Genomic DNA, 26,275 nt, shown 5'->3' on the forward strand with positions numbered 1-26,275 from the left:
GGGCCCTGGCCTCTGCAGAATAGCCTCTTCCCCAAGGCCGGGTGCAGGTGAACGGGCCCGCGCTTCGGCGGTCTTCGCGGTCTGCGTGGGGGGTGAAGCTCATGTCCGTGGGTCTCGGCCTGCTCCCGATCTCTTGCTCCTGAACACCTGCCCTGCTCCGGCATCAGAGGAGGAGACCGTGGTCCTGCAGAGACTGCTGCATGAGCAAGTACCACTGCATGCAACCATTTCCCGGCAACAGGTCTATACTAACACACACAGCAACACACTTGTGCATGTACGTGTACAGACACGTGTGCGTATTTTCCCCTACTGGTTTTCCTTTCCTGGCTGAAGCCTGATTGATACAGATTTTATACTGAGAGTGGTTCCAGAAAAACAGAATGCTAAGGATGAGTACTTTGAAATTGTTCTGGGTTTATGGGATTTCTTCTTTAATCTGATTCGATTTAAAGGCATTAGTGACTCTGTTTCCAATGGTAAAAGAGCACTGGTATTCTGTGGCAGAAGTGACCACTGAGTTTCTCAAACTATGACATCTGGATGCCTATAATCAAGAACCTACAGAATCCGAAGGTCGGCGTAAACAGTAGGTGCTACCTGGGAACATTTTAGTCAAAATATGGAGTATATGGTAGAGGAGTGGTTGCCTCCAAGTCAGCTAGAGAATATAGGGAAAGAAAATAATGCCCTCATGTCCTTAAAGTCCCAGCTCAAGGTCTACATAAAGGATGTGCAAGCTTCTACGAACCAGCCACGAAAGAAATCATTATCTCCCGTGGCCACAGGGCCAAGAGGTGGGAAAACCAAATTCAAAGTCTACTCTTGTCATCTTCTGTATTACAACACAGCATGAAGTCCCAGATTCTCATGGTTTTTTCACATAACGTTAGGGCACTACTTGGGAATGGTCGGGGCCCTGAAAATTGTAGTGCAGCACATAGGCACAGCCTGATGAAGCTGTGCAATTTGAACCCCCGAATTCTCTGAGGTGTCTTTGCCAACAGATGCAGACTTTCTGAGGAGGTCTTTCCTCTCTGTCTGAAGAATCTGTCATAATCTTGCCTGACGTGGCCGCCTTGCAGGGCACTAGTCACCCTGCACCGAAGCTACATCCAGCACCTCTCGTTCCTTCAAAGCCCTGCAACGGGCCTCAAATTCCCACAGGCCAAAAACTGTGAGTTTTAGTGAGACCTATGCACAGGTGTAGAATCTACCCAAACAACGGCACGATTTTTCTAAAACAAGGAGTTAGAAATCTGGGAAATTTGTGCAGGAAAATACGTGAAGGTAGAGTATGAAGAAAAAATAAAGTCAAGGTAGGCCAAATTTATTGATAGGGAGTCATTAAGCCAAGGCTGTGGAGTCAGTGGTTTTGCTTGAGCAGATAGGGGGATGGCTCTAACAGTTTGCCTGGTCGGCTGACTGAGGTAAGTCCCAAAGGTGGCCCATCCTTCTTTCAGGAGAAATGCAAGAACTTTCACGATGTACTGCAGAGGAAGAAATCCAAAGCCTTAAGGAGACTGGAAAGTTAGAGTGAATTTATCATGTAAGATGTGTTCACTCACCTTGGGAGTTCTAAGAGATACAATTTCCACCAAGGCCATGGTAAAATGCTTTCTAAGGGGAGCCCAGGCATCTGTGGCGGCTCTTCTCTTCTCTGCTGGTCAGAAATTACTGTGGGCTTGTCCTTGAGGAAGGACCATGCTACATCGCCAAATATTTATGCTGTGAATTGCTATCCCAAGTTTCCCCAATTGACCCCGGGCCAATTGCTAGGGTGACAATGCATAGTGGAAAGGTACATAATGAGAATTCCATGAGACTATTCAATATTGGCTCTGACCCGACACTAATTCCAGGCGACTCAAATACATACATCAGTATTGTTCTCTGGTTAGAGTATTGGCTTATGGAGGTCAGGCAATCAGTGTGGTTTTATCTTAGGTTCCCTCTCACAATGAATCCAATTAATCAATGAATCCATGCTCTGGTCATTTCCAAGAGCCATAGTGCAGAATTAGAAAGAACATACTCAGTAAGTGGCAGAATTTCCACATTGGCTCCCTGACCTATGGAATGAGGGCTGTTCTGGTAACAAGGCTACACAGAAGCCGCTAGAACTGCCCTAACTATAAAAATAGTCAACCCAAAGCAATATCATGTTCCTATAGGGAGTGGAGTGATTTTGCCACCATTAGAATTAGAAAGATGCAGAGTTGTGATTCTTAGGGCATCCCTTCCAACTTCCATACTTGTCTTATGCAGAAAAGATGGATCTTAGAGAAAGAGAGATTATTACCATCAGCCTAATGATGGCTATTCCAATTACAGCTGCTGTTCTACATGTGGGTTTGTTGTTTTAGCAATCAACACATCCCCAGGCACTTGGTATACAGTATTGGTTGGGTAAATGCTTTTTTCCTTCTTCAATGAATATCACCAGAAGGAGTTTGCCTTGAGCTGGAAAGGGCAGCAATGCACCTTCACTTCCTCTTTCAGGCTATATCAGCCTGACATCTCTATATCAGAGATGAGCTTATGTCATAAATTATTCCTTAAGGACGGGGCGCCTGGGTGGCTCAGGCGGTTGGTTGACCGACTACAGCTCAGGTCATGATCTCGCGGTCTGTGAGTTCGAGCCCTGCGTCAGGCTCTGTCCTGAGAGCTCAGAGCCTGGAGCCTGCTTCCAATTCTGTGTCTCCCCCTCTCTCTGCCCCTTCCCTGCTTGCTCTCTGTCTCTCTCTCTCTCTCTCTCAAAAATAATAAACAATAAAAAATTTTTTAAAAAATTATTCCTTAGGGACTTTGATTACATAAATTATTCTTTCAGGACTTTGATTACCTTTCCCTTACTGCATGCAAGATACTGTTTCGTTGCATTGATGACATTATTCTGGTTGATAAAGAAGTTGAAACTAATATGGCCACATTGCAACGCACTTGAATGACAGAACATGTAAAATAATTTGGTAAATAATTCCCACACAAAATCAGGTGCCTTCCCAATTAGTGAAATTTTTAGTGATCTGGTAGTCTGGGAAATGTCAAGATAGTGCTCATAGGTGAACAGAAAGTTCCTACATCTTGCCTCACCACCAAAAAGGAACTCAGCAATGAGGTGGCCTGTTGAGATGCTGGTGGTAACATATAACACATCGTGGTGTGGCACTATGATCCACGGACAAGTGATCTGAAAACCTGCTACTTTGAAATGGAACCCCCAGAAAAAGAGAAAGTTCTGTGCTCTTACACCTATGGCTTCACAGGGAGTTCCCTGTGACCAGAGGACTAGAAAAGAAATAACATTGTGCTCGATTTTCAGTTATTACTTCACAACAGCCATGCACCATCAAATTGATTTTCTATTGTTGTATAACAAGTTACCCCGAATTAACAGCTCAAAACAATGCAAGTATTTTAGCAAACAGTTCTGTAGGTCAGCAGCCAAGGCAGGGTCCATTGGTTTCTCTGCTTAGGGTCTCGTAAATTTGAAGTCAAGGCGTTGACCATGCGGGCTCATTAAAGACTCGGAGAAAGAAATTGCTTCCAAGCTCATTCAGGTCTAGTTTAATAAGGATGTAGGACTGAGGGCCCTATCTCCTTGCTGTCTCCTAGCTGAGGCCACTCTAGGTTCCCGGGACCACTCCTACACCTTCTTCAGAGTGGTAATGGAACATGATGGTCACAGTGGCTATGATGGTTACTCATGTGCTCAACAAAATTAACTTCCACTTACCATGACCCATCTCACTAGAGCCACTGCAGACGGTGTAATCTGCTGGCAGCACACCAACAATAAGCGGCCAATATGATACTGTTTCTGAGAGTGGTAGGTCAGCTTCAAGGTGACAAGGTGATTCCTTGGGTCTGATTTCATAACTGAAGCAGTGCTTTGCTCTTACTCAGTTATTCTGGATATGGATTTTCTTCCCACTCAGAGTTCTCATAGAAAACCAGCATTTGTAGTCTTAAAAATGTCATATCCAAGGGTGGGGCTCAGTCAGTTAAGCATCAGACTTCAGCTCAGGTCATGATCTCATGGTTCGTGAGTTTGAGCCCTGCTTCCACCTTGCTGCTATCAGCATGGAGCCTGCTTTGGATCTTATGCCTCCCCTCTGCCCCTCCCCTGCTCACGCGTGTGCTCTCTCGCTCTCTCTCTCTTCTGCCCTCTCTCTCTGCCCCTCCCCTGCTCATGCATGTTCACTCTCTCCATTTCTCTCTCACTCTCTCTCTCAAAAATAAACACTTAAAAATGTCATATCCACCATCATGGTATTCTACACTGTATCATGTCTAAGAATGAAAATCACTTTACAGGAAATAAAGTACAGCAATGGGGTCGTGCTAATGGATTTCACTGGTCGTATGTTCACTATCATCTTGAATTGGCTGGCTCAATAAATAACGGAATGACTCTTGGAGTCTCAGTGTTAGTTCCAGCTTGATGTCAATTCCTTTTGGAACTGAGGCGAATCTGGGAGGCGGCAATGTTCTATCTTAGCGTCTGGTATGTGATGGCGTTTCTCCCATAACCACATTTGTGTCTTCGGCAGTGAAGAACCGGCAATGTGGGGACCTCCTCCCACTTATTCCTACGATGTATCCAGTAGCAAAATTTGGCTTCCCATCCCCACATCTTGAAGCTCTGCCAGACCAAAGGTTTTTGTTCCAAATGGGGAAATTTTATCAACAGGTGACCCAGCAATGACTCATTGAAATGGAAGTTGAGACTGCCAGTTAACTACTTGGGATTGCTCATCTGTCTCAGTCAACAGATACAAAGGGGGTTTCTGAACTGGCCGAGGTGGTAGAACCTATCAAGGATATGGAGTTCCCTGCTAAGCTGTGGCTAAGGATAAGGATGTGGGGAAGGTCTAGAACACTTCCTAATATGCCCATGTTTTGTGGTTAGAGTATGTGGAAAGTTACAACCACCCAAATCAGGCAGGACATCTAATGGTCCAGATCCTTCAGTACAGAAGGATTAAGTCACCCGACCCCCAGGCCAAGCACCATGACTAGGTGAGGTGCAGTCTCAGGGCAAAGAAATGGACATTTCCAAAGAAATGGACAGTGAGCAGACACTGTAATAGACACCAGTTATGACCATGTGACCTGCAGAAACTAGGACTGTTCCATAGTCTGATGACTTAATAGTAACTCCCACCTCAGGTGGCAACACAAACAAACACAAGTTACCCTTTCAAATGAACTCGTAGGGCAAAAGCCCAGCTTTTATTAACAACAATTAATAAAATTTTTAAAACTTACAACAACTTTTTCTTAGCCTCTGGAAGGCAATTCTCTTAACTAACACATGCTAGGAGGCTTCAGCAATATCCCATTCCGTTCTAGAAGACAGCAATCTGGTTCTTATTTTTCGATTGTTGAGATAACAGGATTATATGTTTGGGCTATGCTTATCTTTGCTGAGAAATTTGTCAGATTCTATTTTGTCGAGTATCTTCTCAAGGTGCTTAATTAAGTCTCGTCTTTTAAATCTGAAAATGAAGAGACACGTCATTAACCAAAAGACACCCCCCAAAAAAACCCCTATGATGTGGTTCAATCTACATGGGAATAGAAAATGGACCCTGGTGGTAGGGAAAATCCAGCAAATACAAAGAGTGTCATTCAGGGTCAATGCCCACCTAAAACTCTGTGTGAACAGAAGTCTCCTGGAGCTTAGAAGAATGAGTGAGACTTAGATAATATAGATCTAAATAGCTGCAGAGACAGCACGAATTCTGAGTGAGGACCAGGGTTTGAGAAACGCCAGGCAGTCCCATCCCCACCCCTCCCCCAACACTGCACTGGGCCCCAATGTGAGACGTACTGGAGTTTCTCTCTATACCCACCTTGCTGCTTCCTTGATGGCAAATTCAACAAACTGTCTCCTCACTTTTGGAGGTCCTTGAATTCCTTCAAGCAATTTGAAGATTTTTTCATATTCTGAAGACATTTAGAAAAAAAAAAATCCCGTCAATATGTCTAAAATACAAAGAGAAGGTAGAACTCAATCTTGGTGTATCTGCTGCCCCAGTAGTCATTCAAGGGCTAGAATGTTACATAGTACGTGTAACAAGCTTTACATGCCTACATCCGGACACCTGAACATACCTACCTATGGAATTGTGGTAAACAATAACCAACTAAGAACTGAAAAAGAACAAAAAAAGAAGTCTACTGGGACATTTCAGTTAGAATAAAAATGAGCTATCTTAAATTATGGGAAAACCCCATTCTGGAAACAGATCAACCTCAAGAGGCAAGCCGGATTTATTCCAAGTCGTGAAATGAGAGGGGCTTCCCATGGGTTTTTGTTTGTTTGTCTGGATACAAGTTCTGACACTACTTACTTCGTCCAAACTGTCTAATTTCTTTCATGATTTGATGTTTTACATCACTATTCATCGCCTCTGGATTGAGTGACAACTTATCCGGCATCATTCCAAACAGCACAGACTTCCTGGTGACCTTGGGGTCATCTGTAGAGAGACAGCTGGGAATGATTCGTCCCGCCAGTGAATTGCTACCAGGTTTGTGACTCAGCCCACCTTTGCTGAGACGGGTTAAGTCATGAGACAGAATCCAACTGGTTGGCGTGGAATACCATCTCCTGCCACATTCATAGGCTCTGGGGGAACGGAGTTGGACAAGAAGCCATCAGTGTGGATCGACCACTTTCCCTCACCTCCCCATGGATATTGTGACTGACAGGAGCGTGTAGAAGCTAAATTTAGAGATTGAGCTGCAGTCAGGTACAGGGGTGTTTGAACAACCCCACAGAGACATTCATGTACTCCACGGTTTCTTAAATTTTGTATTTCATAGCAGAAATATAGGCCAGAGGAAAATCTCAGACCTGACATATTCTCATGGGGAAGTCAGGTAATACACGTAAAACGGACAAAGGAAACAACACAGTGTGAATGTGCGTTGGGAAGGAAGACATCAGGGATGTGACAGAGAGCAGGAAGGGGAGTCTCCGTGACCCCAGGGTCGGGCAGGGTCCTCTGAGGAGGTGACCCCTGGGCAGAGTCTGGAACAGGAGACAGGGCGGCCTGTGCACGTGAGGAGGACTTCTGGCTGCCGTGAGGGCCAGTGCAGGGCCCCTAGGAGGGGACGAGCCGGGACCATGGAGCAAAGGACAGAGGCAGAGAGAACAAGGAGGACACCCAGAGGACGCGTGCAGGAGAGGAGGGAAGGCCCGGGTCCTGCAGAGCGTGTAGACCAGCGTCGGGAGCTCTGATTCTGTTCTGAGTGCTCGGGGGAGTTGGTGGCGGGTTTCGGGATGGACGTGGCAGGGTCGGATTTTGTGTGCACATGGTCAGTCGGGCTGCAGAGGTAGACAGTATGAGTCAGATCAGAGCTACAATGATAGATCAGGGGCGCCTGGGTGGTTCAGTTGGTTTAAGTGTCCAACTCTAGGTTTCGGCTCAGGTCATGGTCTCATGGTTCATGGGATCAAGCCCTGCGTAGGGCTCTGTGCTGACAGCATGGAGCCTGCTTGGGATTCTTTCTCTCCCTCTCTCTCTGCCTCTTCCCTTCTCTCTCTCTCTCCTAAAAATAAATACATAAACTTTTTAAAAAGAATGATAGATCATATAAGAAGCTACTGTAATATCTTGGTGAAAGATCATGTCAGAGAGAATTAGGAGCACAGACAGAAATTGTTGGATTCAGGAATTTTTACAATATTTATAGGGAGAAAAATAAAGGAAAAGCAGAAGACAAGAATGAAAAGGGGTTACCAGGGCACCTGCGTGGCTCAGTCGGTTAAGCGTCCGACTTTGGCTCAGGTCATGATCTCATGGTTTGTGGGTTCAAGCCCCCCATTGGGGTCTGTGCAGACAGGTCAGAGTCTGGAACCTAGTTTGGATTCTGTGTGTCCCTCTCTCTCTCTGCCCTCCCCTGCTCACAATCTGTCTCTCTCTCTGAAAAATAAACATTAACAGTTTTTAAGAAAAAGAAGGAAAGCGGTCACCAAAAAAGAGAAGGAAACCAGTAGAGTGGGGAGCTTGGGAATCCGGGAAGGTTTCCAAGTAGGAGAGTGGGAACACCTGTGCCCAGTGTGGCCGAGAAATTAAGGGCAGCGTCACCCAAAGCCGGTGACCTTGAGTGAACTGCTCCCTGGCAGGGAGGAGCCAGAGGCCAGGCTGCACTGGGGCAGGTCAGGAAGGGGAGGGGGGCACAGGCATCCTCACCATCTTCCAAAGACACGGCTGAGCCCCTGGCCTGGAATGCTCCCTCTCCTTCCGGCATCACTGACAGCAGCCCCCTGGTCAGCCTACTCTTACACAGAGGAGAAGTCATGGGTTCTCCATGACATTTCATTTGCTTCTCGGGCCCAACAGTAGACTCCTCTGCTTTATCTGTCATCATTTCCTGAGAAATATCAAGAAACACAGTCCATCAACGACAAAAATGCAACCATTGTAAAACCGCCTTGTACATACGTGTATACAACATGCATCTGCATCATTGTGAGTTTTCTCGGAGGCCAAGGTTTACCAGGCCCTCACAAACACCCTGTTCTCAAGAAACCCAGCCTCACTTCCATCCAGTCTAGGGGGCAAACGGAGGAAGCTAACATAGAAGACTATACAAAGTCAAACATGTTATAATCATAATCACAGTGCTTAGGGAATGAACAACTGTCATCAGCCAAACGTGGATAAAAACATGATTACCTCTTTGAAGAAGCACAAACCAATCTGTGTCAACCTGTTAGGGGAAATAGTTCCTCTTCTCTGTTCTCTTTTTAGGAGGCCACTACAAACCTGTTCACAACAGCTGACAAGACAATGGAAGGAAAGGAAAACCTACAGGCCAAGATCTCTCCTGAACTTAGACACAAAAATCCTAAGCAAAAGTTTAGCAAATAAAATATAATAGTATCCTGAAGGATGCATGTCTTGTCTTAGGAGGGGGGGTTATTGCAGAAAGGCAATATTGTTTTGAAATTTGAAAATCAATGTGATGTGTCGCATTAACAAGCAAACAAAAAAAGGAAAAAGCATATAAGTTATATAAATGGATTAAATTTCAACACCTATTCATGACAAAAACAATTAGCAACTTAGAATACAGGGTGACTTCCTTAATCTCATAAAGCACATGTACAAGAGAAAACTATAATAAATGTCATACTTAATAGTGAAATATCAAAACAGTTTTTCCCCGAGTTTGGAAGAAAGGCAAGGATGTCCACTGTCCACTCAATAATTTCCGGAAGGTCCTAAAAAGTGCAGTAGCACCCGGAAAACATAATAGTTATAAAGTTTGGAAAGGAAGAAGTAAAACTGTCATTATTCACAGATGAAATTGTTCTCTATATAGAATATGCAAAAGAATACAAATCATTAGAGTTAATAAGTGAATTTAGTCAAGTTATAAGATATAATAAAAACCACTTTTTCTATTTCTGCAACAAATAATCAGAAAAGAAAATTTTAAATGCCATTGAAAATAGTATCAAATACATCAAATATCTGAACCTAATGAGAGATGTGCTAAAGCATGACATGAAAAGAACAAAACATCACTGAGAAATTAAAGACTCCAGGAAATGAGGAGAAATACTTTTTGCATAGATTGAAATTCTTGTTGGTAAGACTCATTATGATCAAATCTCCCCCAGGTGATCTCTACCAATCCTGCTTAAAATCCCACCATGTTAGTGGGTTTTTTTTTTTTTTTTTGAAAATTAACAAGCAGATAGTAAAAAGTCTATGGATACCTAAGGGCTCAGAATACACAAGACAGTCTTGAGGAAAAAGAACAAAGTTGGAAGACACACCCTACCGGATATGAAGATTCACTATAAAAATACTGTCATTAAAACAGTGTGGTCAGGGTGCCTGGATGGCTCAGTCGGTTAAGCATCCAACTTCGGCTCAGGTCATGATCTCCCAGTTCATGGGTTTGAGCCCTGCATCGGGCTCTCTGCTGTCAGCAGGGAGCCTGTTTTGGATCCTCTGTCCCCTTCTCTCTGCCCCTCCCCTGCTCGTTCTTTTTCTCTCTCTCTCAAAGATAAATATTAAAAAAAAAAAAAAAGTGTGGTCATGAAGTAAGTTTGGGCAAACACACCAGTGGAAGGGCAGAGGACCTAGAAACAAACCTGGAAATACAAAACAGCTAGATTCATCACACAAGAGTCCCTTCAAATCATTGTGGAAAGGATACTGTCTTTGATAAATCCACATGATAGGTACAGGGGGAGAAAATGAACCTTTATTCTTACCCCATTTCATTCCATAAAACTTTATTAGAGATGAATAGGAGATCTAGTAGAAAACTTAGGATATTATCTTCATGGCTTTAGGGTAAGCAGAGATTTTTTTAACAAAGAGAAAAGAAGCACTGACTAAAAGTAATAGATTGTTTAATTGGATAGAATTAAATTTAAAACTTCTGTTCATCAAAAAGATGCTTTTAAGAGAGAGTAAAAGCAAAACAGATTGGTAGGAGAGACTCAAAATTGTATATATACATAGTTGGACAAACATTTATATATAAAATATTCATATATTCATATAGATTTATAATGTATAAATATATAGTAAATATAAATAATATGTAAATTTTGTGTATTTAAATATATAAACATGTATGTATAACTGGAGGTATATATATACACTTCTCTGTCCAAAAATTGCTGGAATCCAGAATGTATCTACATAGAACTATATCAGTTTAAAACTTACAAACATTCCAGGTGCCCCTGGTGGCTCAGTCAGTTAAGCGTTCGACTCTTGATCTCAGCTCAGGTCATGATATCATGGTTTGTGAGTTCAAGCCCCACATTGGGATCCTCACTGATAGCGTGGAGCCTGCTTGGGATTCTGTCTCTCCCTCTCTCTCAAAATAAATAAATAAACTTAAAAAGTTTACAAACATCCCAGTAAAATATAAGCAAATGACCCAAAGAGGCACTTAATAGAGACATACCCAAATGGTCAATCCATATGTAAAAGGTGTTCAACTTCATTAATCAGCAGAGAAATGCAGTTTAAACATCATGAGAGGTCCCTGTACAGCCCCCAGAGTGGCCTAGATTCCCAAATGTCTCTAGAGTGTTTATAACGCGGTGCATCTAGAACTCTCATCCATTGCTGGACCCAGACTCCCACCCAGATTCCCAAGGCCATAGTTGAAAGGTTAGATAGAACTTTCAAGGCTGAGATAAATCAAGGAAAATACAACTGAGCAACCTGGTGTCAGTTGAAACAGGGTAATTCTGGAGATACAGGAAGCATGAACTGATGAAGAGTTTTTTTAAGATGTTGCTGTTTGAACAACTCAGCCTTGACTTTTGTCTGCAAAGAGTGTGGGCTGCCCTAGTTTGTGTTAGGAGGGGCACAGTTCTGGTACGACCCTGTGAGGGAGAGGATGCGTGGTTCCCCAAAAGGACACAATAGACAAAAACAACGGACATCAGCTTTGCTAGTGAATAAAAACATGTCCCCATACACCCGTTGGTGATTGTTGCTTCTTCTTTAGTGAACTGCTTTTTCTTTAAATGCCTTAACTTCCCCAACTATTACATTTGTTCTTCTCTGTTAGGTTTTTATACATTAAGACCATATGCCCCATATCTTTCATATTCATTGTACATACTTTCCCCCTAGTTTGTTGAAAGCTACCCTGTATTCTTTTTTTAATTATTTTTTGAAGTTTATTTATTTATTATGAGAGAGAGTGCACAGGAGAGTCAGAGAGAGACACAGGAGAGTCAGAGAGAGACAGAGACAGAGAGAATCCCAATAAGTGTGGAGCCTGATGTGGGGCTAGAACTGATGAACTGTGAGATTGTGACCTGAGCTGAAATCAAGAGTCAGACGCATAAACAACCGAGCCATCCAGGCGCCCCCTCTCAGTATTCTTTTTAAACAGTGTTTGTTTAAAAAAGAATAATAAATAAATAAAACAAAAAGTTTTTGTTTTCGGGGCACCTGCGTGGCTCAGTTGGTTAAGTGTCCAACTCTTGATCTCGGCTCAGGTCATGATGTCAGTTTGTGAGTTCGAGCCCCACGTCGGGTTCTGTGCTGACAGTGCAGAGCCTGCTTGAGATTTTCTATCTCCCTCACTCTCTGCCCCTCCCCCACTCGCTCTCCATCTCTCTCAAAAATAAACATTTTTTAAATAAAAATAAAAAAATAATTCTTTTTTTTGCTAGAATGAACCTGTGCCTGTTCAAAATGTTTGAAATGAAATAAAAATACAAAAAAATAAAGAAAAAAGTTAAAAGTAAGTCAAGAAAACACTACATTCCATATAAATGTTAAAATTAAGTACTAACAGGAGTAATTATGGCCAAAGTGACAAGAAAATGTGCCTTCTTGTAAAGTTTCCTAACTGCTGCCATTTTTTTGAAGGTTAATGTTTCATGACTTCGTCCCCTGCAATACTGTTTCTGCTAATTTATAGATGTGAATTTTATAAAATATTGTCTATAAGTATTATATTATAAATGAAATTTAAAAAGTGGAAAATTACACATATACTGAAAGCTTAACACTACAGAAGCGGTGAAATATCTTTATATTGCTACAAGTACTTTGCAACCATTAAAGCACAGGTTTGACACTAACATTGACCAACTAGAGAAACTGCTGATGATATAAACTTACAGGACACAACAGGTTCTGAGATATGCAGCATGATCTCGATTTGGGTTAAAACGTATCTGCACATAAAAAAAACTGCTGAAAGGGAAGATAAAAAATATGTTCATGCTTTACTGTTTTCTCTTTGTATTTATAACATTTCATCTTTTCCCCAATAGGAACAAGTTTTATTTTTTAAATCAGAATAAAATGTCATAGCTAAAAGAAAAAAATAATAAATCAAAGAAAAGTACCTCACCCCACAACTGAGACACAGCATCCAAGGAACAGCACCCCCCCAAAGTGCCTTCGCGCACCCAACGAAGACCTCCCCCCAAAGGCTGAGACAGAGCCCCACACGGCTCCGCAGCCACGGCTGAGACGGCAGCCGGGGCCTAGTCCCCCCACTGCAGAAGGGACACCTCCTCGGCCAGGGCTGAGGCGGAGCACTCAAGGCGGAGTCCCCCTTCTGTGCACAGACGGACCTTTCCAACGACAGTCTCAGCTCCCCAGATGGCAGCAGAGGGAGCACCAAGAAAGAGCCCAAGCCGCCAGCGCTGAGAAAGGACCCAACGTCAAGCTGTCTCCCCGACGGCTCACACAGAGCCCCCGAGGGCGACTTTCACTCCAGTCTTAAACACCCGAGGAACAGCACCCGCACTGGCTGTGACGCGGCACCCATGAAAGCCTCCCCAGGACTAAGCGTCCCCCCCCCCACCCCGCCCGGGGACCCGCCCGACGCGAGCAAAGCCCACCGCCATCGTGGCTGCGACAGAGCACCCAGGGAAAAGTGCCCCCTCAGGCTGAGCCAAGCCCCGAGGAGAGGCTCCCACAGGCTGAGGCAGTGGCCCTCGTGGGCAGGAACCTAGGGGCTGAGGCAACGCGCCGAGGAAACGCTGCCCTCGCACGGCTCGGGCGGACTGCCAGGAAACACCCCCGGCCCCGCTCACGACTGAGATAAGCCCCCGGACGAGAGTCCCCTCCCCAGCACCGAGACGGTTCCACGAGGAACGCCCCTCGCGGCACTCTGTCTCTCCGAGCACCAAACTGGCCCACCCCCGGGCTGAGGCCAGAAGCCGAGGAGCTGTTTCCACGGAGCTGAGGCAGATCACCCAGCAAGATACCGCACCTAAGGGAGACACGCCCCCCGAGTTCAGGGAGAGCTCGCAGGGAAAAGAATCCGCGCTCCGAGTGTGAAGATCCTGACCTTGTTCCCGGAGCCTGGCAGCAACCCGCACAATGGCAGTGAGGCTGTGGTGCCTCTCACGTGGAACTTTCTAGAAACGTGCCCTCTGGGAGTTGCTGGAAATGCGCCCTCTAAGGGTTCTGGGAGTGGTGTGCACAGGCACGTGTGTGGCCAGAGGACTGATACATTATTACTTTCCCGGGGGGTGTAAGCCAAGCTGCAGACCCCGGATGCTGCAGGCGCGCTGCAGGGCAGCGGGCCTGCAACTCCTCGGCGCAGAGCCCGGTGCTGGAGAAGCCTCGGGCCCCCAGGAGCCTGCTGTGCCAGTCCCCCAGCGCCACGAAGCACGTCTTTCCACCCCCCACGCCCCCGCTAGCATGTGTCAGGCGCCCCCTACAGACAGACCTCGGTCACTGACGCCACAGGAAAACTTTTAAAGGAACCAGAATTATTTTTCACATTTCAGGAAAAAAGGGTGAGTAGGAAGCTGAGACGGAAAAAATAAAAATCCAGCATACTATATTCACAGGAAAGGTGGAATGCTTATGATAAAAATGAACACATATTCATGAGGAAAAATTAAAAGCATTTGTTAAGACAGGTGTCTAGCAGAAATTGACATTGCACATTCTCCCTGGGGGAAAAACATTAGAAGAGTTCCAAGTAAAATCAAAGCAAGATGAGACTGCCCACCATCATCCCTTCTATTCAACACTCCCTACAGGAATTCCTACCTTGCACCTTCAGGTAGTAAATACGCTGTGCACACAGGGGGTCTCCGACTGTTCAATTACAGATAAGCCCCAGAAGTGGTGCTTTTCAGGGTGACTACCAGGCATGTCAAACAGTGACAATTGTCTAGGAACAGAGATTGCTGGGGAACTGCAATCAGTTCCGTCTCCTCTAGTGGCGGACAGCTTGCTGGCGTTCAGAGCTACCCTGGATGTGAGGTCATGGGTTTCAAGGCCACCGTGGAGCTGGGGAGGGGGCGGTGGGAATAGTGCTGTTACCACAGCCCAAGGCTCGCTGTTCCTACTGGGATGTAGCCAGGTTTCGGGAGTAAACGCTCTTCTGGCCTGGCAAGCCTTGGGTTACTTTGCACAGTTGTGAGCCAGTTCATTTAGATACGATGCCTGTGTTCGTATTGCTTTTATGCTGGAGTGGATTTTCACAGGATCTCATTCCACTAACCCCCGCGCCTCTTCGTGTATGTTACATTTTGAACAAAGTCTAAATCCAGTGTATCCGGTTGTAAATTACTTACACTGTTTCTCTTCTTGTTTTGGAAGAAACTAGAATCGGCAGTGCCTGCCTGTTAGGAAGAACTCCCCAATCCAGGCCTCATGCATTGCTTCTCTAGCCAACTGGTTTTCGTGAAATCCACATGGGCATATGTGAATCCCCATTCGGAGAGGGTATTCGTTTTTTTATTTTGTGTCACAATTTGCCCCCAGTTTAGTGACTTCAAAAGGTATACCAAACTTGGTGGATTGAAACAGTCTTTGTTATTTCTTCTCCCACAGTTCTGTAGCTTGAAGTCTGGATAGTTTTGACTTGGTTCTCTCCTTTGGGGCTTGAAAGGCCGAAGTCAATATTTTAGCTGCGCTGGGTTCTCATCTGGAAGATCCGGGATGGAATGAGCTTCCAAATTCACTGGGATTGTTGGCCGAAGTCAAGTCCTTTGTCCTGTGAGACCGGTCCTGCATTTCTCACGGGCTGTTAGCTAGGGCTCAGTGTCACCTCTAGAGGCCACTGTCAGGCCCTTTTCAGGGGCTCTGTCCATCTCCAAGTGAGCAATGACACATCAGATTCTTCTGGAGCTTGCTAACTACCTCGGCTGCCTGCAATGCTACCAGCTGGAGGAAACTGCAGAAAAGGCTCAGGAGGGGAGCTCTGGCACTCCCATGAATCCCACTCTAAAGGTCAGATGGGAGGACACCAATATGACGATGGGAGAACACCAGAGGGCAAAGGTCACGGGGAACATCTTCAAATTCTTCTCTTCTTTCCAAGAGAAAGATGTTAAGGTAGCAGGAGTCAGAGCCATGGGTTTTGGGCCCACTTCCTCGTGAAAAGCCCTTGTGGCTTCAGGACCTGCTTGAGTTGATCTTGTACAGCCACTTGCATTGGAAAAGGGGTGCTTCTCTGCACACTCACTGCTGTGACTGGTGGGTCACCCAGGTTAGGACGGGCAGCTCAGGTGACCTGGGAACTCGGTGTCCCCTGGTCAAGCATTCGTTCCTGCTAAGTCCCAGTGGTAAGCCAAATGTTGTTCAAAAGGACCAGAATGACATTTAATATGTCAAGGATATTAGTGCCACTTCAGGGCTGGGGTCCTGTGATCTTGGATAAATCTGATAATTTCTTGTCCCCAGTGCACAGTCACACTGGTAAAGGGTTGCAGGCCCCTTTGGGTATGAATGGGAGAAAGATTAACAGTAGAAACTTTTTTTTACAAGGGTCCTTCCAACAATAGAAATTTCTGTAGAAGGGTCCTTCCCTAAGAAGCTTCCCCTTCATACATGAGTCTTTGGACCTTTAGTGAAGTCTGGGCTTTGGTTGACTCAGGGACCCTTAGTCATTAGTAGAGTAAGAAGTATGGTCTGCAGTGCAGGTGATCGTGTGGGGGTCACCTCTCCATACTCCCGTGTCCCTTTACTATGGTCAATGCAAACTACACCAAGCTCATTTATTCAGGACTAAGGACCATGAACCTCAGGAGACAAAGTTAGGGTCGACCCCCCATCAGGAAAAGGAGTATCACCAGTCACCAGGTAAGAGGATGTGGAATGGAGAGTGGAAGAAGTAATGATGTAATCAAATGCAGAAAAAAGGACTTTAATAATGAGTATTTACTTCTTTCTTTTCATATGAATTTATCCACATATTTATTAACCAAATAATTTTGGTTTTGACACCCTTCCTTCCCTTTGTCTTGCAACACAAGGTGTGTTATTAACTTTTTTTCAGCATTTAAGGTACAGGATGTTAAGTTGGGATGTGAATCAGGTAGCAGAAGAATAAGCAAGGCGAGAAAATATAAGACTTAGTGCCCTCTTTTAGAGAAGGCTTAGGATTTTCTCAGTGTCACGGAGAAAGTCACTTGTAATGTGTCAACTTGTGTCACTTGTAATGTGTCAACTTGGCCAGGCCAAATCACGTCACCCACAATACCCTTTCTGGTATGCATCTGGTTAGCATGTGCCACGGGCAGCTTCTGTGAAGATAGGGGGTGGTGTGTGAGCGGAAGCAGCAGCCATTTTGTAGCTCACACGCGTTGTTGCTGATTGGCTGATTCACTTCACTGGGGTGAAGTAGCAGCTGGCCCTGCAATTTCTCTCTTTTCCCCTGGATCCTCCTTCGGCGGCTCTATCTTCTGGGCCAGGTGTGTGTGTTTAGCTGCATGCAAAGGGCCCTCTTGGCTTCTATGGGTCACCATCATCACCAAGGTCAGAGGCAACAAGGATGAGTATGCACTTCAGTCTGTCCTCATAGCGCCCCAGATCACGTTTGTGAGTTCCAGCCTGTTTGCTACCTCCTTACCCTTAGTTGAGATGACAACAACCTTATAGAGCCTGCTTAACTGCCTTCCACAGTTGTGTAAGGCCATTTTCTTTAACAAATCTATCTATCTATCTATCATCTATCTATCCATCCATCCATCTATCCATCTATCCATTCATCTATCCCCCTGACTTCTTCTGCAGCTGGCTGAATGCTAAGCGAGGGAGATGTCCAAACCCTTACTAATCCCATTATACCACCATCTTCTAGACTTGTGAAGACTGCAATCTCTGTGCTGATATCTTCAACATTGGCCTATTTTGAAATCCACCTTTTAAAATTACCCAGCTGTTAACTTCAACATTTTTTAAAGGTTATTTATTTATTGAGAGAGAGAGAGAGAGAGAGAGCACATACGGGTGAGCAGGGGAGGGGCAGAGGGAGGGAGAGACAGAATCCAAAGCAGGGTCCGCACTGTCAGTGCAGAGCCAGACGCGGGGCTCAATCTCACGACTGTGAGATCCTGACCTGAGCCAATATCAAGAGTCACTTAACCGACTGAGCCACCCAGGCGCCCCTGAGTTCACCATTTTGGAACCAAAAATGAACAAATACCATTGATGACAATGAGGGATGTTTTGAAGTCCAAATTCTTATGAGCTCATCTTAAATTTTTAAAAGAAAATAGTAGAATTTATTTTTCTATGAAGGAATGACAAATCCTGAGAGAGACATAACTAGAAATCTCTCCAGCATCAATGAACTTGCGAAAAATCAATAAAATGTATTCTTTTTATACATGCAAAGTCAGTCTTTTGCTACACAAAATATCTGCAAATCAATAAGAGCGTAACACTGCTAAATATAACCTTTGGTATAAACATGAAAAGAAAAATTCATATTTTGCTTGTCTTTTAGTGTATCTTAAAATTATGTTTTATTCTGATTTTTTAAATAAAAAATTGTACATGTTTACGTTTTACAACACAGTGTGTGATACATATATACACGGTGAAATGATTATTACAGTCAAGCTAATTAACATCTCCTCACACAGTTACCGTGTGTGTGTGTGTGTGTGTGTGCGCGCGCGCATGTGGTGAGAGCACCAGAAATCTACTCTCTCAGCAAATTGCCAGGATTCAATACAGAATTAACTAGAGTCACCATGCTGCACATTAGATCTCTAGGCTTCTTCGTCCTACACAACCACAACCGTACCCTTCGACCAACATCTCCCTCTTTTGGTGCTTTAAAAGCATAGAAGGTGCCAGTCAACCTGCACGTGGTCTTCCCTTCCTGCCTGCCTGACTTGCTCCAAGATCATACCTGGAGACAGTAGCCTTAAGGGACTGCTGGAACCAACTCCGCATAACAACTACATTCATTGTATATATACTTGTCTATGTAATATACATACACCCTTTAAAAGCTCCCATTAGTTCTGCTTTTCGGGTCGAAGGTTGACTGATACAGGTTGTGGTCCCGAGAGTGGTTCCAAAGGAACCGAATCTTGACAGTGTGTTCTCTGAATTTGCACTGTGTTTTCTGGAATACATCCTTAATTAGATTGGAAGGCTTTAATGACCCTGTTTCCAGTGGTAAAGTGGGCACTGTTAGTCTGCAGCAGGAAGTGGCAAAAGCGTTACACAAATTTTCAACTTTTCATACCTATAATCAAGTGCCTATAAAAGACGAGTCTCCGGGTGACTAAGTGTATGATATGTTAGAATATTTTCATCAAAATAAGGAGTATTATGAAGACAAAAGATAAAGAGTATTATGGAGTAGATTTGTCATTTCTAAAGGAGCCTCAGAACTCGAGGAAAGAAAATGCTGAGCTCAGAACCTTACAGTCTCAGACCAACGTCCAAATGAAGGACCTGAAAAGTCCTGTGACAGGCCTGAAAGAAACCAGTACCTGGTATAGCCACAGGCGCCAGATTTGGGGAATCCAGATCCAAAGTTTAATCTTTGAGGGGCTGAATTACAACACAAACTGAATTTACAACTTCACGGGGTCTCTTCTGCTAATGTTAGGGGAAAATGGGATATCGGAAATTGGAATAGGGATATACGGGTGCATGCCAATGAGTGCGGGTCCCTGAGCCTCTGAATTTCCGGAAGTATCTCTGCCAGGAAAAAGCAGGCCTTCCACTCCTGCCTGAGAAGGGCTATTTCCCCTTTGCCTGAAGAACCTGTAAGGGTCTCACCTGAGATGGTCCTCTGGCAGGGCCCTGCTGATTCCCCTCCTACCACCACCTCTCACGGCTTCTTAACCTATGACTAGACACGAGTGCCCGCCGGCCAGAAGAGCGGGTTACACAATGAGACCCACGGGGAGATGTGACATTCACCAAAAAGAACAGCGTGATTTTTCCAATACGTATAGGGTAGCCTGGGGTAAATGTAGGAGAATGGTTCTAGAGGGAGGGGTAAGGAGGCAGAATTGGTATATGCTTGGATCTCGCTCGTGTACAAGTTTTTGCGTGGACACGAGCTTCTATTTCTCTTGCATGCCAGCAGTGAAATTGCCGGGTCACTTGATACCTTTATGTTTAGTGTTGTGATGAGTTGCCAGGCTGTTCTGGGCAGATGCGCATCATTTTGCATTCCCACCGGCAACGTGGGAAGGTCCCAATGTCTTCACCCTTGTTAAACACCTGTTAGCAGCTATCCCCGTGCGTGTCAAGTGGTATCTCATTGTGGTTTTGATGTCCAGCTCCCTGGTGACGGAGAAGGTTTGGGGATCTATTGGCGTGTGTAAGACTGTAAAGATGAGGTCCCCATTGCCTTGCTGAGTGTCATCCAGGAGCCGCTGTCAGCTCCTGCTTTCCTCCGCACCCCTTCTCACGTGGACCCCAACATCTTCCAAGCGGCAAAGGGTGGCCAATCCTTCCTGGCTTCCTCTTCTGCTCCCCAATCAAGAAATCGGCCTGCCTTCAATGGACCCACCTGCGTGCGTCAGGCCCATCCACGGGACGCGACAGCTCCCGGACAGTGGAAACAGGGAGGTTAGGCCAGCTGCAGAAGCCCATCACAGAAGGTCACCGCCGGGGTGGGAGGAGGCTGCGGGGCTGCTGGGAGCAGCGAGGACCAGGACGCGGGGACGCTGGAGGCCCCGGTCGCGGAGCTGGGGTGCGGTAGGGCGGCGGCGGGCTGGGCGGCTTCCCGGTCGCGTGCGGCTCCCTGCAGAGGACCCGGGGACTCCGAGGGCGCCTCCTAGTGGCGGGGGCGCCTGCAGCCGTGCAGCCGTGGGGGCGGGGTCGCCTGCAGCCGCGGGGACGGTGGCGCGGGGGCGGGGACGCGCGGAGCCCCAGGGTCGCCAGCGAGCTGAAGGCCTTCGGAGCAGGACACCACCCCCCCCACCCCCACCCCCCTTACCCCTCCCCCCCTCCCCAGGCCGGGATGAGTCAGCGAGGGCAGCCGCGGGGTTCTGGCGATGGCTGGGCGTGTGCATTTCGTCCGTTTCCGCAGGTGTCCGTTGGCAGTGTTGACAGTGACCCCAGGGACCGTCCCAGGGACCAAGAGAAGAATGCAGCTTTGCGGGTGGGGTGCGTTAACGCCGAGTACCCCGACTCCTTCGGCCACTGGGGAGAAGCCAAGTTCTCCCAGGCCAAACATCGGTGGGGGGAGGGGCTGCGTTTTGTAAGGGAAAATGTCAAAAAAAACCCTCAGGACGCTGCCCGACTTCACGCTTCTGCTGGATGGGGATCACTGCCTAGCCCCCAGGCTTTTACCGTGTCTTCGAAAAGATGGGAAAGTTAGAGGGGACCTAGATAGACTGCCGGGCGCAGTTTCTGTGGCACTGCCCACAAGGTGGGGACGAAAACTTGGCACCCCGCAGACTACACCGCGGGCGGGCCTTGCCCGGGATGCGTATCAGAAGCGGCGACAATGCAGACACTTTCTGTTCTGATGGTGGTTGTCGCGGGGACTGGATTCTTCCATATGTGACAGTACCCTGGCTTCCAGCATTCTGGAAAGTGCGGTTCCTCAAGTGCCCAGCATTTTTCACGCTGGAAACTGGTACGCACCACAAGAAAACCTGTAGTCCAACCACCCAGAATTCCCGCATCGAGCCCCTCTTAAATAATAACAAACAGTACATGTTTCCAGAAACTCTATCAGTGAGAAGTTTATTATGGCTGCCATTTCCCCACCCGGGAAACAGGGGTGGGGGGGTATTAGGGACTATGAACTCTGTGAAAGCTATAGAAGACCCCAGAGAAAAGTCACAATTACAGAAGCAAAAGTGACAGTCTTCTAGTTCAGATATTGGCCCAATCAGGATACATAATCGAATGAGAGGGCCTGGGAACCAGATTCTGCTTTAATACAAAAAAGAAGAAATCTTATAAAAGGTGTCCAAATGTAGTAAACGTTTCCAGTTACAGCTGATTAAGATTTAAAACTTAGGGGGCGCCTGGGTGGCTCAGTTGGTTAAGCATCTGACTCTTGGTTTCAGCTCAGGTCATGATCTCACGGTTCCTGAGATTGAGCCCCCGCCTTAGGCTGCTGTGCGCTGACAGCGTGGAGCCCGCTTGGGATTCTCTCCCTCTCTCTTTGCTCCTTCCCTGCCCATGTTCGTTCTCTCTCTCTCTCTCTCTCTCAAAAATAAATAAGTAAACTTTAAAAAAAAAAGATTTAAAACTTGGGTTTTCATTTTGGGAGTGGCATTTTATTTTTTATTTTCTTTTTAAAGTTTATTTATTGATTTTGAGAGAGAGAGAGAGAGAGAGAACACAAGGGGAGAGGCAGAGAGAGAGAGGGAGACAGGGAGAGAATCCCAAGCAGGCCCCACATTCTCTGTGCAGAGCCGGACACAGGGCCCGAACTCAAGAACCCCGAGATCATGGCCACCCAGGTGCTCCAGGGGTGGTATTTTAAAGTTCAGCTCATAGCTGCTAAAGGTCAGCAATCAAAGATAAAGGAGGGGAGGGGAGGGGAGGGGAAACCTTAGTAAACTGCATCGCATAATCATTTTATCTGGAACTTTATATACTTTCCCACTTTCAAAGCTTAGTTTAAATACAGCAAAATTTATATAAAGTTGCCACTGCAGTACAAAGCATTACAACGAAATCGTTAGGGTGTTGAATGGAACATGCTAGTTCACTCTTGACACATGTGTTTGGAAGGGGTTGCTTCACTGGCTTTATAATTCAAAAAATAGGTTTTTAAGCCCCCTGTGAGAAGAGAGCGATTTTCAGTATTACAGACTCCTGCACCACTGTGTTAAGATGTGCCTGGGCTTTGGGACCTTCATAAAACATACTCTCATCTGGATTCCATTTGATTGATAACAAAGTTTAAACGGTGTTTTCACCTCACCGGTAGAAACACCGTTGTTTGGGGTTTTCGTTTAATGCTACCACAATAAAATACGCATTTTGGCATTAAAAAATCCGACCTCGGCAGTACGCATATTAGTGTCTGAATAACCAGACGACCGGACTATGGTGGGGGCATAATTAGAACCCTGCCTCCTACGCAGGCCAAAAGTGGACAACTGCCGTGCTACAGCCCCACCTGCGACCGCCCTGAAGGACAGTGGTGAAGAGGAAGCCTCCCAGAGGGAAGATTTTGAGCAGTGCACTTGCTTGGCCATGCTGTCTGGAGGAGAGACGGCCAGCGGTATGAGTGTATGGCCATGCATATGCCACGTCCGAGTCGTTAGCTGAATGGTCAGGGACTTTGAAAACACATGACTGAAAATTGGTGGCAAGGAGGTCTAGGGAAGACGTATGTGGATACACTTATCTGAAGAGACATATGAAGGGAAGTGTGTGTCATGGGTGATCTGCCAATCTAACTTGGCAACTAACCTTACTGGCACAAACATTCAATATTCTGATGGCTAGCATACCCATTTGGTAAATATCCATCAGGCTCTTCCCCAGCAGTCATGTCAGAACCCAGAGGGGTCAAGAACTAAGCGGCCAAGTGGCAGGGATGGAGGTCGTGCTCAGCACCATGGGCCTCCACTCACCAAGGCTGACCTCACCACAGCCACTGCTGAGTGCCCCATCTTCTGAGGGCCAGAAGCAGGGCCAACATGGAGCCCCTGATATGCCACCAGTCTCCAGAGTGATCAGCCAGCTACCAGGTGGCAGGGAGTTCACTCTAGAACACTTCTATTAAGGAAGGGGCAATGCTTTGTGCTTACCCAAACAGATACTTACTCTGGATATGGATTTTCCTTCCCACCTGTAGTGCTTTGGAGAAACCAATATTTGTTGATTTGAAAAATGCCTTATTCACACCCTACGACCCACCAATTGCATTACTGGGAATTTATCCAAAGGATACAGAAATGCAGATTCGAAGGGGCACATGTACCCCACTGTTTATAGCAGTACTATCAACAGTAGCAAAAGTATGGAAAGAGCCCAAACGTCCATCAACTGATGAATGGATTAAGAAGATGTGGTGAACATATATACGATGGGCTACTACTTGGCGATGAAAAAGAATGAAGTCTTGCCATTTGCAACAACTAGAGGTTGGAACTAGAAGGTATTATGCTAAGCAAAATAAGTCAGTCAGAGACAGACAGATATCATTTGATTTCACTCATAAATAGAATTTGAGAAACTTAACAGATGCCCATAGGGGAAGGGACGGAAAAATAAGATAAAAACAGAAAGGGAGGCAAACCATAAGATACACTTAAATATAGAGAACAAACTGAGGGTTGATGAGAGTGGGGGGTGGGGGGTGGGTTAAACGGGTGATGGGCATTAAGGAGGGCACTTTTCGGGATGAGCACTGGGTGTCATATGTAAGTGATGAATCACTGGGTTCTACTCCTGAAGTCAAGACATACACTGTATGTTAACTAACTTGAGAATAAAAAAAAAAAAGAAAAAAGAAAAGAGAAAAGAAAAAAGGAAAGGAAAGGAAAGGAAAGGAAAGGAAAGGAAAGGAAAGGAAAGGAAAGGAAAAGGAAAAGGAAAAGGAAAGAAAAGAAAAGGAGGGACGCCTAGGTGGCTCAGTTGGTCAAGCGTCCGACTTCGGCTCAGGTCATGATCTCATGGTTTGTGAGTTCGAGCCCCGTGTCTGGCTCTGTGCCGACAGCTCAGAGCCTGGAGCCTGCTTCGGATTCCGTGTCTCCCCCTCTGTCTGTCCCTCCCATGTTCATGCTCTGTCTCTCTCTCTCTCAATAATAAATAAACGTTAAAAAAAATTTTAAAGAAAAGAAAACTGCCTTATTCACCATATCATGGCATTTCAAACAGCATCACTTCTAAACAAGAAACCCATTTCATAGGAAATGAGTGCAGCAATTGAGCAATATTCGTGGAATTCACTGGTCTTCGGTTTCTCCTCATCCTGAAGTGGAATGACTTTTGGAAGACCTCCATTGTTTCTAGCTTAGTGGCAATAATTTGAGGGTCTAGGGCAACAGCCTCTAGGAGATGGTCACCATTTATCTAAGCACGTACATGCATAGATACATGGTGCCGTTCCTCTTGTCACATGGCTTTACGGATCCTGCAATCAAGGTATGGAAATGGGTATGCCTCTCCTCAATTTTACCCCTAGCAATACAATGGAAAATTTTTGCTTCCTGTCCCCGTGGTAATAGATCTAGCTCTTCTGGACCAGAGGTCTTAGTTCCAAAGAAAGAAATGCTTTCACCAGGGGATAAAACAATGACTCCATTGAATGGGAAGTTGAGACTTCCAGCTGGCCACTTTGGACTCCCCAGACCTCTCGATCGACAGGAAAAGAAGGGCTGTACTGTATTGGCTGTGGTGACTGAACCTGACTATCAAAGGCAAATTGAGTTCCTACTACAAAAGTGCTACGGAGGAGTATGTCTGACATATCTAGAGAGCTTCCTGATACACCCGTGTTCCGCGATTAGTCAATGGATGACGTATGTATATCACATCATCACGGTATGCATTTTAAATACCTTGCACTTTTATTTGTCAATGAAGCTGGAAAAAGGTCAATAGATAATAATAATAACCTAACTGAGAGAGAACATCTAACGCCCAAACCATTCGGGAATGAAGGTTTGAGTCATCTCCCCAGGCAAGGACTCGAGGAGCTGAGGGGCTGGTGGAGGACAAGGGTTGTGAAAGAAGGCAGTTATAGGGGCACCTGGGTGGCTCAGTCACTTAAGCATCTGCCTCTTGATTTCAGCTCAGGTCATGATCTCACGGCGTGTGAGATTGAGCCCCGAGTTGGGGGCTCCATGCTGACAACATGGAGCCTGCCTGGGATTCTCTTTCTCCCTCTCGTTCTGTTCCTCCCCCGTGCTCGCTCTCTCTCTCTCTCTCTCTCTCTCTCAAAATAAATAAATAAACATTTTTTAAAAATAAATAAACTTAAAAGAAGAAGGTAGTTATAAGTGCCAGCAATGTGATCTGCTGCAGAAACCAGGAATATAATAGCTTCTGCCTGAAGAGTTACTAACACACATCTCCTCAAGTGGGAAAACAAACAAGTAAGAAAGCCAACTGTATTTTCAAAGGATATCCTTAGGGCTAAAGCCAAACTTTACGGATGGAGAATCATAACATTAAAAAGCTCCGTTGCTTTTTCTTAACCTCTGGAAGGCAATTCCCTTGAGTGTCACATTCTAGGAAACCAGAAAAATCCAGCATCATTCTACAGCACAGCAAACCTATCCTTGTTTTTCCCAGAGAGTTGCGATAACAGGTTATGTTTTTGATGTAATTAGCTCTGTTATGAAGATGGTGAATGAAAATTAACTTTTTCTAGTACCTTCTCAAGGTCCTGAATCTTTTTTTAAACCTGAAAATAAACAGAAATGCCATTAACCAAAAGATGCCTAAGACATCTATGCTATGCAAGACATTGTGGGGGATACAAAACATGGGACTATAAAATGAATCTACATGAAAGGTTGCAGGATACAAAATCAACACGCAAAAATCAGCTGCGTTTCTGTACACTAACGATGAAATACCTGAAATGAAAATGAAGAAAACAA

The 26,275-nt window shown here is 45.5% G+C and overlaps 1 protein-coding gene and 1 pseudogene across 1 annotated transcript; one reads left to right on the forward strand and one right to left on the reverse strand.

The window, feature by feature from the left end:
- Window positions 1-5,204: 5,204 nt before the first annotated feature.
- Window positions 5,205-13,960, reverse strand: LOC122235415 (integrator complex subunit 6-like). The gene is made up of 5 exons (XM_042974763.1): window positions 13,822-13,960; window positions 8,211-8,391; window positions 6,363-6,491; window positions 5,862-5,955; window positions 5,205-5,504 (listed from the first exon to the last, which is right to left on the reverse strand). The coding sequence occupies exons 2-5, from the start codon at window positions 8,386-8,388 to the stop codon at window positions 5,405-5,407; spliced, it is 501 nt and encodes a 166-aa protein (XP_042830697.1). The 5' UTR covers window positions 8,389-8,391; window positions 13,822-13,960; the 3' UTR covers window positions 5,205-5,404.
- Window positions 13,961-20,712: 6,752 nt separating this feature from the next.
- On the forward strand, window positions 20,713-21,574 carry LOC122235298 (annotated as a pseudogene).
- The last annotated feature ends 4,701 nt before the right edge of the window (window positions 21,575-26,275 follow it).

Source organism: Panthera tigris, chromosome X (genome assembly GCF_018350195.1).
Source record: "Panthera tigris isolate Pti1 chromosome X, P.tigris_Pti1_mat1.1, whole genome shotgun sequence".
Lineage (NCBI taxonomy): Eukaryota > Metazoa > Chordata > Mammalia > Carnivora > Felidae > Panthera > Panthera tigris.